Source organism: Thunnus thynnus, chromosome 18, assembly GCF_963924715.1.
Source record: "Thunnus thynnus chromosome 18, fThuThy2.1, whole genome shotgun sequence".
In the NCBI taxonomy this organism is placed as follows: Eukaryota; Metazoa; Chordata; class Actinopteri; order Scombriformes; family Scombridae; genus Thunnus; species Thunnus thynnus.
The window spans coordinates 20,202,891-20,219,489 of record NC_089534.1 but is presented as its reverse complement, the minus strand read 5'-3'; the positions used below and the strand labels follow the sequence as shown (position 1 = coordinate 20,219,489).

At 41.1% G+C, this 16,599-nt stretch overlaps 1 protein-coding gene and 1 long non-coding RNA gene across 2 annotated transcripts; both read left to right on the top strand.

Moving 5' to 3' along the window:
- The first annotated feature begins 52 nt into the window (after positions 1 to 52).
- Positions 53 to 2,364, top strand: LOC137169124 (uncharacterized). The gene is made up of 2 exons (XR_010924404.1): positions 53 to 596; positions 630 to 2,364. It is a non-coding gene; the product is annotated as an uncharacterized lncRNA (long non-coding RNA).
- A 1,188-nt stretch (positions 2,365 to 3,552) lies between these two features.
- Positions 3,553 to 15,909, top strand: mideasa (mitotic deacetylase associated SANT domain protein a). The gene is made up of 13 exons (XM_067571924.1): positions 3,553 to 4,118; positions 4,572 to 6,393; positions 8,220 to 8,435; positions 9,127 to 9,469; positions 9,558 to 9,624; positions 9,739 to 9,881; positions 9,983 to 10,086; positions 11,200 to 11,278; positions 11,459 to 11,547; positions 12,138 to 12,281; positions 12,504 to 12,632; positions 12,808 to 12,977; positions 14,848 to 15,909. The coding sequence occupies exons 2-13, from the start codon at positions 4,828 to 4,830 to the stop codon at positions 15,125 to 15,127; spliced, it is 3,330 nt and encodes a 1,109-aa protein (XP_067428025.1). The 5' UTR covers positions 3,553 to 4,118; positions 4,572 to 4,827; the 3' UTR covers positions 15,128 to 15,909.
- The last annotated feature ends 690 nt before the right edge of the window (positions 15,910 to 16,599 follow it).

Sequence of the window (16,599 nt, the reverse complement as noted above, 5' to 3'; positions counted from 1 at the left end):
ATTACCAATATTTTCTCTATTCCTTTGTGATTTCACATATTTTTTGAACTCTCCAAAATCTCAAAAAGGGTATATGTACAATATTAATGATCAATTATTATAATTTAAATTTTGTAAACATAGAATTCAATTTGCCTTTATTTTATTTCAATGTATTTATTTATTTTTATTTTTATTTTATTGTTCTTGTCCTTCTATTTGTATTTCCTGTCACAGTGTCATGGTCCTTTGTCTTCCTAACCTGTTGCCACTCTCCCAGTGGCTCTGTCCCTCTCTCTCCCTGTGTGTGTGTGTGTGTGTGTGAGTGAGTGTGAGTGTGTGTGTATGTGTGTGTGTGCCACTACCACGCTGCCAGATCGTAGCCTCTGCTTCAGTCAGTGTTACTGCACTTCAAGCCACCTCACCTGCATTTATCCAGTTTTCTTGTTGTTGCCTGTTTTCCTTGGCCTAACCCTGTTTCCTGTCTCCAGCAGTTCCTTCTGCTCTGTCTCCAGCTCCTCGTCTCGTCTTGTCAGCCCTGCTTCCCTGCCCTGGATCCCCGCTCTTCCCAGCTTCCACCCCAATCCTCAGCTCCTTGTTCCCAGCTTCCAGCTCAAGTCCCAGCCCCAGTTTCCCAACTAGCTGCTCAGGCCCCAGCCCCAGTTACCAGTTACCAGCCCAAGCTTCCCCAGGCCTACATTCCCTTTCTCCAGCCTTTACAATAACTACCTTATTTCTATCATATATCTGTCTCCTCACCACTGAGTGTCTGCACTTGGGTTCACCTGCTCCATCTCACGCAACACACAGTCTTAAAGGGATAGTTCGGGTTTTTTTAAGTGAGGTTGCACAAGGTAGTTAATAGTGTATTACCTGCAGTAGAATTGGGTTGGCACACTCCCAGTTTAGAGAAGCAGACAAGAGTGCTGACATGGAAGCTGAGCACTGTACTGCTGTGGACTGGACCAGCAGTAAAACATATTTTAGCCACCTAAAAAAACGCCCACCTAAAATACAATCAATATAAGTTTAAGTGTTTTATTATGCCACAGATCAGCTGTTTGGGTCAGAAAGTGCTACTGACACTGTATCTACTTGATTTGACTAATTTGGACGGCTGAAGCTTCATATTAGCTTTAAATAAACTTTTAAATACATCTTTGTACAGAAGGAGGCTTGTGGATTTTGGTCCCCATCACTTACATTGTAAGTGCATTATGAAGGGATCTTCTAATGGTCAGTATGAAGTACCTGAAAGTTGAGAACCTGACTATTGTTTTAAGACAGACTTGAAAAATTGTGAAGTCGTCCTTTAACATATAGGCTACATGAGGGGGGCAAAATAGGAAGAAATACTTGCCAATATAGTGCACTCCAGTACACCACAACCACCACCCACTAGACCTCAATAACAAACATTAAGTTGAATTATCACCTTTCTGACGATATCAACAAAAACTGAAAATATATTAACTTTGTAAAAGAAGAATTTATGGCAGCGCTGTTGTATTGGTTGGCATTAGATTGCACAGGTGTTCCTAATAAAGTGCTTGGTGAGTGTACATTCCTTCTGCTCATACTGGCCATTAGGAGATTGTTTCTAATGCACTTCCAATGTAAGAATGGTGCACAGTCCTCGTTATGTACAAAAATGTGTTCAAAAGTTTATCTGAAGCTTATATGAGGCTTCAGCAGTTTGAATTAGTCAAATCAGGTGGATATCTTACAAAGTTATGTCTTTTAAGTATGAAATTATGACCTCTTTGACTATTTTCTTGCTGAGCTGCAGTGGAGGTATAACATATGGAGGTATTTTCATACTAAAAGGACTGTAATTTGGGAGATACCCAGATTATTTGACTAACTCAGACTGCTGAAGCCTCATATTAGCTTCATATATACTATTGATCACGTTTTGCACAGAAGGAAGAATGTGGATTTTGACTGTTGTAAGACAGACTTGAAAAATTGTGAACGTATCCTATGAAGTAATTTGTGACACTGATGCAAAAGTCATATATAAAATCTGCTATTGCCATAAAGAATTCCTGCCCAGTGACTTGCAACATTTACCACAATAGTGTGATACAAACAGATATATCAAACTGATAGTTGCCATGGTATATATGGCAAAATCTGATGCTAGAATAATGTGTACTGTATCAGCCCTATTCGGCAGTACAATGCAACATTCAAATGTAACCAGTTATTCATAATTTTTTTGCTAGATGTATAAGAAATATAATAGCAGTCATGTAGCATACATAGCATGCATGTAGCTGGTCAATACTTTTTTTTTTACTGACTAATCAACTAATATAAATTATTTAAAATAGAAATGTCATGACTGTATTTGCAAAGAGATTAAAGGCGTAATAAATAACATGACCTCGGTGACACACCTTTATTGCTCTGCCCTATAAGTGTAGTGATGATGCTTTCACAACCTGGGAATAAAGTCCCATGAATTACCCCCACTGGGTAGTTTCAGTAGTATTATCACTGCTGCGTCTTGCCATAAAGAACATGATTCATGAGCAACTGTATTTCATAAGCACACAGGGTTTTTTTTTTTTGGACGTTTCACTTATGAAATGTCTCAATTCACATTAAAATCTGTAGTATATGCAAAATATGATTCAGTTTTTTCTTTTAAACAAACAGACAATCGTGGTGTTTTCACAGACCCCACTTTGGGTGGATGACATGCACACATGAATAAATATGTTTTAACAGTTTTTACCATCAGAATGAATTCAACACTCAGCTTTTTAAATAGAAACTCACTGTTTTTAAAATTGAATAAAAAGATTTTCTGATAACATACATGGACTGGTTGAATGAATTTAACATGGAAAAACATCTGAATTAATAGAATTTTTTTACAAAAAGGTAAATATTAAATATATTTAAAGGTAAATATTAATATTTTTAAATGTAGACTAAAAACACATCTGTTTAGCCTGGCTTTTTTGTAGTGTCTTATACAGTAATGTTATTGTTTTATAATTATATAATTGATTCATTTTCTTATTAACATTTTACTTTTTATTATAATCTATTCATTTTGTGTAATAGTATTTATATATACATAAATATATTTTACTGTTTCTATTATTGCTTTTATTTCTTTTCAGAATTTTACCATTCACTTCTCTTTGACTGTTGTCTTATTCAACGGACTCTTCTAGAGTAGCTTTTATTCAATATTTTTCTTTATAATCTTTTTTTTTATTTACATTTTACACGTCACCTTGTTTTAATGTTGGTTTACTTGTATCTTGGTGTGGCGTTAGTCTCCCAATCCATATCTATGATTCTGTGCGTTTGTCAATCACATGTAAAACACTTTGAATCAGATATAAATAAAAATTGATTAATTGACTGATAAGGATTCTTCAAAAATGTCAAATGCTGGAGGTTCCGCCTGGACACACGACCTGTAAAATCCTCTCTGCGGCCCTCACGGTGTCTGTGTCCGCGTGATGTGCTGACGAGACTCCGCTTTTCGGGTCAACCGTGACAGCAAAACAAACGTACACGGATACAGCGATGGGAGTGGCCAGACTATCGGATTGGATAACAGGATGTGAGTTGAGCTGTTTTGGGGTGAGGCGCACCGCTTTGGGGTGCACAACTTTCTGCGTGTTTGCGCAGTTTTGCAGCGCTTCACACACTCCGGATAAACCGAAATAGCAACTTTAAGCTCTGCGCAGCTCGGTGGCACAACAGTCAACTCTGCGGAAATACCAGCGCAGACCGCTGCACGGCGGAGTTTTCACACATTTCGCCGTCTCATGTGTGGTCTAGACTTAGGGTTAGTTACTCGTTGATGCGGGGAGAAAGTTGTGGACATGTTTTCCTGGAAGTGCAACGGCTTTACGGATGCAGTGTGCAACATTGTAACTACAGCGTAAATGAGCCTTTTCCAGCCCGTCCGGTTTCTGGATTATGTTTTTGTACGGTTGTAAACTCGCCTGTTCGCCATATTGTGCGCCGTGAAACTCGAGGGAAAGTTGTCAGAGTTATGACATTTGTTGCGCACAATCCCTTCATGGAGCTGCATGCAGTCGACTTTGATCGAAACCAAAGTGACTCCATGGAGCTGGCCATGGAGAGCTCTGCGCACCATTGATAAGGTATATACACTCTGTTAAACTAATGCTCGCTAATCTGCTGTCTTGCCTAACATCACTCAGCTCTTCAGACGCTTCCTTATTACTGATTTTAAACATAACATCACTGGCTATCGCTCGGGTGATTTCACGAGCCCCTTCGTTTCCTGTATTTCTTGTTATGCCAAATGGCAGCTACAGTCAGCGCCTCCTTGCAGCCGCCTTAAAACTTTCACCTTTCTAACGTCCTTTTCTGCACGCACCTGGACGTAAATATCGAAGTATAGCTTTTGCTCTGCCAGCGCTCACTTCAACAGGCATGCTCTCTTGACTGATTTTCACTTCACTGACTGGGCTATTTTGCTTGTGTAGGCCTCAATTTCCTCTTTGCTGTAGACGAGTGAAAGGCGACTCAAAACTTTGTATGCTTGTATTCAGAGAAAAATAAAGTGTCTAACCCCTCCTTTCTCTCATAAGGTCCGGCACCCTAAAGAGGATGAGAAGAATGGACAGCAAACCTCAGATTTGATTGCAGAAGGAGGTTTACATGCTCCCCACCCAGCACTTTCCTTTGGGATTTATATTTCCTCCCAAATACCTCCCTATTCACAATTAAACAAAGACATTTTCAGCCACAGCCGGTGAACGCACACTACGAAGGCGATAACTCTGTTTTTGCACACTCAGAGATCAAGATTGAGAGCTCTGACTCAAGCATTTTCATAACATTACTATGAGTCTTCCTCCACAAGTTAATCCTGACAAGAGCAGCAAGCATCGGACTGCAGCCATGAAAGAGCCTGTGCAGCATTCAGGGGAGGTTTATTATGGTATGGGACCTCCAGCTTTAGAGTCAAGCCACAGTGACTCCGCCAGCGGTTCTGGTGTTTATAACCCCGAGAAAGGGCCCCAGGGTCTACCGCATTATCAACAGGCCGCTCCAGTAAAGTGGATGCACCAGGAGTCCATACAGGCCCCCGGCTGGTCTCAGGAAGCTCCTGTGCCAGCCTGGGGGCAGAACTTTGGCTCCTACATGGGTGGAGTGAACGTCCGGGGTCAGATGGCGTTCCACAAAGGAGTCCATGAAGGTGTGGCTCTGCCGATGGGAGAAAATCAACTGCAAGCGCCTGTTGAGGTTTACAGAGATGCCACTCAGGCTCAAGCTCAGGGGAGGGGGCATGACTGGGAGCAGCATGCCGTGGCCGCGATGCACCAGGCTCAGCTGCAAGCCTATCAGCACGGCCACAAAGGCGTAGAGCTCCAGGGTCAGTCCCACGTGCCGCCTCACACTTTGCAGGGGTCCATGCTGCAACCCTTCCAGGCAACTTTTAGGCCCAGCAAGCAACAGTTTCCGTCTGGCTATTACTCGGTTTTTCCGGGCAACAAGGGAATGCCGAGCCTGGCTTACAGCGAGCAGCCTAAAACGCAGCAACAGCAGCTGCTGCACCAGATGCAGCAACAGCAACAAATGCACCATCATCAGCAACAGCAGCAGCGACAACAACAACAACAACAACAACAACAACAACAACAACAACAACAGCAACAACAGCAGCAGCAGCAGTTGCATCAACAGCATCAACTTCAGTTGCAACAACAGCAGCAGCAGCAGCAGCATTTGCAGCAACAGCAGCACCAAATTCAGCAGCAGCACCAAATGCAACAGCAGCAACAAATGCAGCAAATACAGCAACAGTATCATCAGCAACAGCTACAGGAGCGACAGCAACAAATGCAGCAAATGCAGCAGCAGCAGCAGCAACAACAACTGCAACAACAAAATGTGCCACAGCAAGAAACGGCACAACTTCAGGTGCAACCAAAACAGCAACAAACCCAAAACTTTGCGACCTATCAGCCTCCTGAGCCTTGTCCACCTGAGGCCGAGTCTAAAAAGAGTGATGTCCAAACAGTGGAGCCGCAGCAGGAAGCAGAAGTCCAAACCCCTGATGCATCAGCCGTACCTGATCCGTGCCCCGAAAAGGAGGCCACAAATCCTGCAGAGCCGTCAGATGCAGCGCCAGCCGCCCCTCGACGCTCACGCCGCCTTTCCAGAGAGGGACAGTCCCCATTGGGTCCCCCTTCAACAAACATCTGGTCTCAAGCCTCCAAAGAGCCTCCACTGTCCCAGAATGGAGTTGCTGGCGTACAGGCTGTGAAAGGAGGGGAAAGCCAAACGACAACAGGGGGAGTCATCCAGAGCACCCGTAGGAGAAGGAGGGCGTCCAAGGAGATCAACTTGGAAACTCTCGCTCAGAAGGCATCAGAAATGGAGTCCCTGCCTGCTAAAATAATCAAGGTTAAAAAAAAAAAAAAAATCACTTATTACATTGGTGCTGTACTCAGTTCCTTATTTATTTATGAAAAGTTTTACAATTAAAGAGAGATTTTTAAATACTTTTCAGGCTCAATTTACTTGAGGAAAAATTGCAAAGACAGCGAATCTGTGCATGTGAGAGCAAAATTTCTCATCTGGCAAAGTTGGCAAGCAGCTGTACAAAGAGGAAGAACCCTGTTTCTGTGCAGAACTTCCCTATGGTTTACAAAATCTTTTTCTTGGGCTTGTTTACTTGACTCCTACAGCTGTCGAGTCTCAACTATATCAGGCTGTTTCCAGCATGCGCAGTCATACTATACACGTCGTCACGCAGCAGATACTGGTACAACCCGAAAAACGGCTATTATTGAACGATTCCTCCTTTTTTTTTTTTTTTTTTTTTTTTTTTTGATTTGAAAGATTGATTTCATTCTATGGCTGCTGATACTCTTAACCTTGTTGTTAAGGATTTATGATGATTACATTCGAGGTGGCACACCCACTGGAAACGGCTTCTTTATTTTCTCTGTAGCAGCTTTTTTTAAACAAACACTCGTCACATTTCGCTTTTGTTTTTTTTGTGTGTTTGTGTGTGTGTGTGTGTGTGTGTCAGCACAAGAATATTTAGTACTCTGGCCTCAGGGGGGTTTACAAGGCTTGTCGTGGGTTTTTGTGCAGAGTGTGCATGCTGGATGTACAGTTGGAGCAGCTGCATGTCTGCACACCTCCACATTCCTCAGGCTCTTTCCCAGTCATTCAGCAGATCTAGGGAGGGGCCGAGCTGTCAACCTGCACAGTTACACTCCGGTGCTCCTTAACACACACCAAACAGGTTTAATATCGCTGCTTACAAGGCAGAGCTGTTGTATTGTGGTTAACAGACGGAACCTTTTCTGGGTTGGGAGAAGATATTCAAGATGTCAAGGTTGATGATAAAAATGTGATTTATACTTTACATACTTTTCACTCCCGCTATTAAAGCTTAAGATCACTGAAATTTTATCAGCTTGAGCAGAAATACCAGGGAGGCCTGCTCATCCTCCTGGAAGACTATGAAAATATGATGCAATAAAACAGCACTTGTATGTATTTTTTTTTTTTAAAGTATAATCTTTATTATTATATATACATCTGACAGACGGCACTGCAGACTTTCAGGTTTTTTTACCTGCAGAAGTGGAAATTAATCAGGCGCCTTCTCAAAATTTAAAGCAAAGTAGCTAATAATTAGCTATTGGTTCTCATGTAGTTTAGAACAGTTAATTGAATAATCGTTTAATCCGTTAACTGAAAATTAAAGAGTAACAATTTTGATGATCAGTTTATCATTTCAGTCGTTAAATCAACCGAGAATGCCAAATATCCTCATGTTCAAGCGTCAAATGTGAGGATCTGCTGCTTTTTCTACTTTATATCATTTTAAACTTTGGGTAATAAGGTTTGAATACGTCACCTTGTGCTCTTAGAAATTGTGGGTGTCATTTTTCACTTTTTTTTGACTTTTCATAGACTAAATAAATAATGGATTGATCCAAAAAAAAAACAATCCACAATAAAAATCATCTGTAGTTGCAGCCCTAATGTCATTTAATATAAAATATAGCATATGAAATTCTATTTAAGAAGAAAAATGAATAAATATTGTGGTGGATTTGAAAATGAAAATGAATTTTTATGTGCACTCACACCATCTTCTTCCTCTTTATGCCCCTATCCCTTTTCCATTTTCCCTGCTACTTCCCCAAACTTGCTTTCTTTCCCTCTCCCTCTCGTCACCCTCCCGCCTCACTCCTTTTTTGCCTCAACAGGAAGACGGTCCTTCAGGCAGGCAGGCCACCATGGTGCCTCTAGTCATTCCTGTGTCTGTGCCAGTGCACAGGAGTCAAACGGATCCTCAGGGCGCCTGGCCTCACGGACGACTCGGCCAGGCTGAGCGGCCTGCAGGGCAGTCTGATCGCAAACCTTCTGTCATCGTGGCTCGCCGGCGATCACTCAGAAACTCCATGACCGAGAGTTACGGCCAGGTCAGTTCTGTTAGGAGATAATGTTGGTGTTTGATTGTTGGGTTGTCGTGATATCCTTTCAGTCTGGTTGAATAGTGAGGAATGTTGAAACGGTATGTTCATGGTGTGACCCGCAATCAAATGATCAGCATCTAAAGATTTCCATATTATCTCCCCTTGAAACTCTTACATATTTAGTTTGCACACGTCACTATGATACATTTACAAGCAGTAACCATTCAGCTACTGGGGCGCTCCATGTTTGCAGATGTTTATTCAGACTCAGACCACATTATGCAACTACCTCAAGACCCCCTTAAAATTGTTATTAATGACAACTTAATCCTGCACATATACACGAGCATCCTCAAAGGTCTAGTTCTCATGACTACAAGTAGCCATGCAGAAAGGCAACCTTTGAGATTTTAGCCCGTAAAACGTCCACTGAGGAGTGGCAGAGTCCTGCTGCTGGAACCCGGACTAGTCAGCACTCTTAAGGGGGTGTGGTTGTGTGCTTTTATGATAACGTGACTCACCAACTCTCCAAAATCCCGAACTACATGACCTACTGTTTTGAGTCAGGTGCGTGGGTTCAGAATGAAACCTGATTTAGCAACAGCGTCAAGGTTTTTCAGGAATGAATTTAGGAGAAATGTGACTGTGTTTCTGTGTGCAAAACCTCAAAATTCACATCAATCCTCCTTCTATCTAGGATGGGGAGAACGATCCAGGTCTGGATGAGGATGGAAAATCCAAATTTAAGCGCCGGCCTCGCCCGGAGCCCCTCATCATTCCTCCTCCCAAACCATCCACCTTCATCCCTCCATCCGTTTACTCCAGCATAACTTCCTACCAGAGCAACCTGCGCTCCCCGGTCCGCCTGCCGGACAACCCCCTCACCTTGCCCCCTTACACGCCTCCGCCCATTCTGTCTCCTGTGCGGGAGGGCTCGGGTCTCTACTTCTCCACCTTCCTGACCAACATCGCTGTGAGCAACCAAATCCTGCCGCCGCCGGCTACACCCAAGACTGCATCAAGAAGTCTCTTGCGCTCCAGTAAGTGTTTGTTTTTTGCCTCTGGCCTTCTACAGGTAATTCTACCAATGAGATAACATGTAAGAACTTTTTCATTTCTGTTTTTCAGCAAGTTCAGAAATCACACCGCCGGTCCTGCCCTTGATCACTGATGCCACACCTGTTAGCTTTGAACCGTAAGTCGAGAAAACAAGCCTCTAAGGTTTTCGATACAATACATAATAATATATACTTTCTTCAGCACAACTCTCTGCATCTGTGTCCTGTTTTTTTTCTTTTTCATTGTCCAGGCGTATCAACATCGGACAGCAGTACCAGGCAGAAATACCAGACATGCAAGATCAACCTTCCTCCCAGCTTGACGTGCACAAGGCTGACTTAGTTTGGCTCCCTCTGGATGAATCCCAACTTAAACACGGTGATCAAGAAAGCAGTCAGTATCTCATATTACATGTCATTGACTGACTGTTATTTTCCTTTTTTTTTTGTGTGAACTCTTATGTCACCACCTCCCCCTCACTTTTGTCTTTCTAGTGGGGGATTTGATGAACATGGCTTGTTCCAGCGTGCTCAGAGGCGGAGGAACCAATCAGGAGCTGGTTTTACACTGTTTACATGAGACTGGAGGTGATTTCCTTGTGAGTATAATGACTCGTAGTCACTTTAGAATAGGAATGAAATTCCTTTTGAAAGGTTTTGGCAAATCAAACTTTAAGGATAGGTTCACAGTTTATCAAGTCTGTCCTAAAACAATAGTCAGGCTGGTTTTCTTGCTGTAATCATTCAAATAAATCAAATCAGTTTTATTTATTAAGTGCCAAATCACAACAGAGGTTATCTCAGGGCACTTTTCACATAGAGCAGGTCAAGACTGTACTGTTTAATTTACAGAGACCCAACATTCCCCCCATGAGCAAGCACTTGGCTACAGCAGCAAGGAAAAACTCCCCTTCAACGGGAAGAAACCTCGAGCAGAACGGGGCTCTAGGTGGGCGGCCATCTGCCTTCTGCCATCTGCCATTCCCCCTGTTCATACTGACCATTATCAGAATCCTTCATAATGTACTTCCAGTGTAAGTGATAGGGAACAAAATCCACAGCCTTCCCTCTGTGCAAAAACGTATTTGAAGATAATATGAGAATTCAGCCGTCCAAATAAGTTAAATCAAGTCAATACCTTTCAAAGTTAGTCTTTTTACTGCCTTTTTTGTTATGATCCTTCCACTGCAGCTGAACAGCAAAATACTGTCCTCGAGACAAAAAGACTACAAACATGTTACTAAAAACCTGTAACTGTGGAAGATATCCACTTTATTTGACAAAGTCAGAAGGCTGAAGCCGCATATTATCTTCACATAAACTTTTAAATACATTTTTGCTCAAAACGAGAACTGTGGATTTTGTCCGCCATCATTTACATTGAAAGCACATCAAGAGGAGATTTTCTAACGATGACTATGAACAGGAAGAATGATCACAGCGAACAAAACCTGTTGTAATGTTTATTTGGGCGCCTGACTGTTGTTTTAAGACATGAAAATTGTGAACCCTTCCTTTTGATTAAATCAAACACCTTCAAATGACAGTAGCAGAATATGATCAAGACCTTGAAATGTATTTATTGACATGCATCATTCAAATATTTGTGCTTTTTTTGCATATGGCTGTTCAAATTTGATGCAGTCAAATGAGAAACGATGGCCTCGTTAAGAATGATTTGCTCACCGCGGTTAATCATGTTGATTTTTAAGGAGACGCTGGAACGTCTGATGCTTCAGGATCTTCCAATCTTCCCCAAAGGCCATCACCTGACAGGTTATCACTACTCAGGTGAGTGTTGACATTACAGCAAAAATTCAAGCTGTTCAACTTTAACCATTTCCATCAACTCTCATATATTTTCTTCCTCTCTCTTATTTTCTACACTCTCTGATTTTATAAACATTTCCTCATTCTCTTATGTAAGCGCAAACTGAATCGTCATTACTTCTTCATCTGATTTACTCACAGGCTCCGACAGCTGGACTGCAGAAGAGAAGCGCTACTTCAATAAAGGGATCTCTGCCTACAGGAAGGATTTCTTTCTGGTGCAGAAACTGGTATGCTAGTTAAATTTTACCCTGCTGTGTTAACAATTGCTCTCATCCAACACAATCAATGAGAATAAATCTAAAAAAAAACAAACATTTAAATGTAATTAAATGCGGTTTGCGTGGCATTTAAACACCAATAAATCATCACCACATTAATTCTGAGGATTTAATGTAATAGTGTAAACAAAGAAGATGATCAGAATAAAGATTTTCTGCTGTCACCGGCCTGCGTCTGCATTTTAACAGCGTATGACGCCAGATTCAGATGTACTGCAAAATCTTTTGCTTTTGCAAACAGGAAGAGGACGCTTTTCTTTCAACACAAACAAAGTTTAAATGTTTCAAAAAGTGCCAAAGAGAAAAAAAATTAGACCCAACAAGCCACATCCTCTTTGTGGCAGGAAGTAACTGGATTCATGGGAAATGTGGTCTTTACTTGATAAAAACACAAACAGGCTGTTACTCATATCAAGCTTGTTTTTTTTTGATATATGTATTGTAAGAATACATAAATGTCTCATCAATTTCTCAGTTGTATATGGATGCTAAAAAATGAAAGCTACAAAGGCGTGATGGTGCATTGTTTTATGTCGAAGGTGCGGACCAAGACTGTGGCTCAGTGTGTAGAGTTCTACTACACATACAAGAAGCAGGTGAAGATCGGTCGCAACGGGATTTTAACCTTCGGCCCTCCATATTCACCAGTGGATAAACACACTGAGGCCGTGGTGGACGTTAAGGTAGAGTGGAGATTTAAAAGTATTCAGTTAATGTCATAGAATGTGTGTGTTAAACCATATTTTCATTTTCTGAGCCATCTTACTGGAAAGCTGCAGGGTTTTATCTTTGAAATGGACTTTACTCATGAGGAATCTTTTCTAATCCTCAAGGGTGTTATAATCTGAATTCGAAAGGTGTTGCAATCTTGTGTTTTTTTTTTTCTGGTGTTTGATTCATCACAGGGTTCACAGCAGTCAAAACCGACTCAAGGAGAGACGGATGGGGATGTAAAGAAGGAAGTTACTTATGACCAGATCCAAGAGAGCAGCCACCAGGCGAGGGTTGCTCAGTCACTACAGGCTCATGACTATGTAAGTGTTTCACTATGAGCCTACAAGACAGTTCATAGACTAATAACTTGCACATTCTTGCACAACTACATTTCCTATTAACAAAGATTTCATAAAAGTTTGGTGAAAATAAATAATGATGATGTGTATCAAGGCTGGGTGGAAAACAAACAGCTACTTATGTTTGGTACTACAGGCAGGAACAGTGGTGATGCTCAAAGAGCCGGGCAGTGTGAATAAGGAGGCTCACCACCCGCCAGCACATCACAGGTCTCGGGCTGAGCCGGCAGCAAAGAAGAGCAGAGCAGCTCCAGCGAAGCCCTCGCAGGATCCTGATGCAATTTTTCCATGCAAGAAATGTGGCAGGTATAGTCAAATCACCACAGACATTTGATTATTTATGTTTATAACTGAGGGGGTGTTGTGATGTCCTGAACATCGCTCTTTGTTAAATTTGCAGCTGCAGTTACAGAAGCTCTTTGTACATTTATACTCAGTGTAGTTTTGAGTTTTTACTAAGTGAAGATTTATGCATCACTAAATTACAGGTTATAGGTTATTAACAGGTCGCATCCCACAAACTAGTTCTAACATAGAGATTAGTTGTTCGGAAATGTTAACAAATGTAATCAACTGTCAAGAGAGTAAAAGAGGTAACATGGAATACGGTTTACACACTTGATTAAAATGACCTTTAATAATGAAGACGGAGATGATTTTAAATTACATTTAAAAAAAATTAAAAAAAAGAACACAACTCAAATTACGAAACCGTTTCCCAGTAGCATTACACTAGATGACTAAAGAATGTCTCCTTGATTACTAATTCTGAAACACACGTATTTCACAATCTCTGCATGTACTCATCTATAAAGTCATACCTGCATTTACAAAATCTTAGCAGTTACATTTAATACATAAATGAGCCTCTTAAAAGTGTTCATTTGACATTTCTGTTACAACTCAATGATGACAATGACTTCCTGTTTACATAGTTGATTGAATTTGAATGCGTGGCGCTACAAATGCTTCCATTCAACCAATTTCCTCATTACTCAAGGCTTTATAAGCCAAGACATTTCCTATGTTTTAATAAAGAAAGCCCTTTTAGTAAATCACAAGCTTCAAATAGTTAGTGATGGTTTTATAAATAATTGACTCAGACTGCAGCCACTTCAGCTGATACTGTCCATCTAACTAGACACTAGAGGACTGTGCTCGATTTTCATGACATTCTCTTGTAATTACCATTGCAAATTCTTGCAACAGTGTGTGTTTTTATAAAATCTTTTTTTTAATAAGTCATTAAAGGTGCAGTGTGTAGAATTTAGTGGCATATAGTGGAATGGACTTGGCAGAAATGAAATATAATATTCAGGACTATATTTTAATTAGTGTATAACCCCAAGAAAATAAGAATCATGTTTTGATTACCTTAAATATCTACAGAGGGAACAGGTCCTCCTCCACAGAGGTCACCATGTTGCACTGCCATGTTTCTACAGTAGCCCAGCATGGACAAACCAGACACCGGCTCTAGAGAGGGCCTTTCAAGCATGTAGGTTCTCCTACATGCATAGAAGGGGAGGTGAAGGGAGGTGTATTCAGTTGGTTGCAATCCTTAACCTCACCACTAGATGCCACTACATCTTAGATCTTAATCTTCAAATAAAAGTATTGATGTGGCTTGTAAATACTATCAAAAGGGAAAGGAGTGTTTCCGCCTTCATTTTTCTTCCGTTTTTAGTTTCTGCACCATATCACATGTAAACAACCTTTTTTTTTCACTACTTTTCAGCCATTTTCTATTTCATTTCTTATAAACTATAAACTCTTTTTGAAGCCTGATGCTCTGACTGACTGCTTTCTTAACTCATTTTCCATCCCGATGGAATTTTGAGCTGTTTTAGTGCCAGTACACAAAAGTGAATTCTTTCCAGGCCACATAGACAAAGTTAGTATCACTAATTTGTTTTTATTTAGTCTCTACATGGTCTGTAATTATCAGCCGATCCATGCTAGGATCAACCTCAGCCTCTCATGAACCTAAATAGGTTTCACTAATACAGGGAATGAGTCATTATTTGCATGGATTCTCGCAAGTATGCTTTAAAATTCAGTGCAGTAGAGTTTAGTAGCTTTTACAGGCATCATCTGTTGTTTACATGTAGTGTTGCATGATCCCAAACAGCTGTTACTGTGTATAATGTTGCATCATCATCCTCTCGTATCCTAGGGTGTTTTATAAAGTGAAGAGTCGAAGTGCCCACATGAAGAGTCACGCCGAGCAGGAGAAGAAGGCTGCAGCACTGCGTCAGAAAGAGCAGGAGGAGCAGGCAGCAGCCGCAGCCCGGGCCAGAAAGGCAGCAGCGGCGGCGGCGGCGGCGGCGGCGGCGGCGGCGGCGGCGGCGGCTCATCAAGGCGGAAACGGAAACGGAGTGACGGATCAGGCAGAGGTCAGCAGCCAGGAAGATTCATCTGAGGGAGAAGATGACGATGACGAGGACTGGCACTGAGAAACAAAACGCAAGAGAAAAATCAATGAGAAGATGCATTGATGGGTAAATAGAAGGTAGAGATGGAGATTTAATTAGAAAGGGAGGGATGAAAAAAAAAGATATACTGCCCCACGGAGAGCAGAATAAGCACAAGTCTTCCTGTTAACCCTTCACACTCCTTCCCTGGCTGATGTCGGCTCTGTGTGACCGTTATACAACTTTACACCCATCAGCCAGGAAGTGTCACTTCACGTTTTCACACATTTGTATCTCTTAAATATTCAGAGGAAGTTTATTTTTTTGAAATGCACTTATCTGTATGCTTCTGCTTTTGCCAATATTGCATTCTTTTTTATATCCTTTATTTAATTGAGTATATGTCAAAATATTACACATTTTCATTGTGTGGACTTGCAATTGTTATTTGATATTTCACAAGATAATCAGGACGACTGTTCAGCAATAATACATCAAGATCAAAGCAATCTTTCACTTTATGGTAGCGGCCCTTTTTAAATAATGATAGAATAAGAGCTTGTATTGTAAATCTTTTTCTTAGGAAAGTACTATGATGGATTTTGCAGATTTCCATATGATTTTTAGGCTGGTTGTACACTTATTTTTACAACTAAGGGACCTTTAAAATGAAAAATGTACAAAAAAGTATATATGAAATTTCCATATATTTATGATACTGCATTTTGCAATGATTTTCGTAATATAAAAAAAACTAATCATGTCAGCTGCAATATGACTTGTGAATTGAAAAGTTTATTAAAATCTCTGCTGTTGTGATGAAATGTTTCTTTATTTTTCCAGTCACATGGAAAGTGTATGATTGCAAGACATCGTTGAACCAGCAGGTGGAGGCAGTGGTTCAGTTTGCTGCAGGATATTTCCCTCACAGGCAGGGTTGTGTATAGATGGAGATTCTGTTGTCTGTATGAATAAAGGTAAAATTGACTGATATGTCACTTTACCAGGTTATATTCTCAAATCTTTAAATCTTTTTGCTTTAAATGCTGTCCAAACACAAACATTTCTCTACTAGACTGACCACAATAACGTGTCAAATACTGTGTTTGTAGGTCTGATTCAGTATGCCAGACAGGGTCCACAGGGCTATTATTCTCATATTAAGTGCTGGAAAGCCAACTCATCCTCAGCCACAGGGGTGTGGTGAAATTTGGCATTGATCAGTGGTGACATAACTCGGCCATAAAGGGCAGTGGAGCCTGTCACCCTCAGGAGATGAGATGCAAGGCATATTGCCCTGAGATCAGGGAGGATAAACTGGACCTCTTTCTGTCTCCCACTAAGCAGCGACACGCTGGACCCTGACAGCTCTCCTTTGCTTTCCCGTTGCTGAAGAAATTAGCCGGAAAAGCTACACACATAACACTACAGCTCCTTTTAGTCAAGATAAGAGCAAGAGGGAAATCTGCTGACCACTGCTTCATGTCATCCCTGGATTTAATGATAGTATAAGA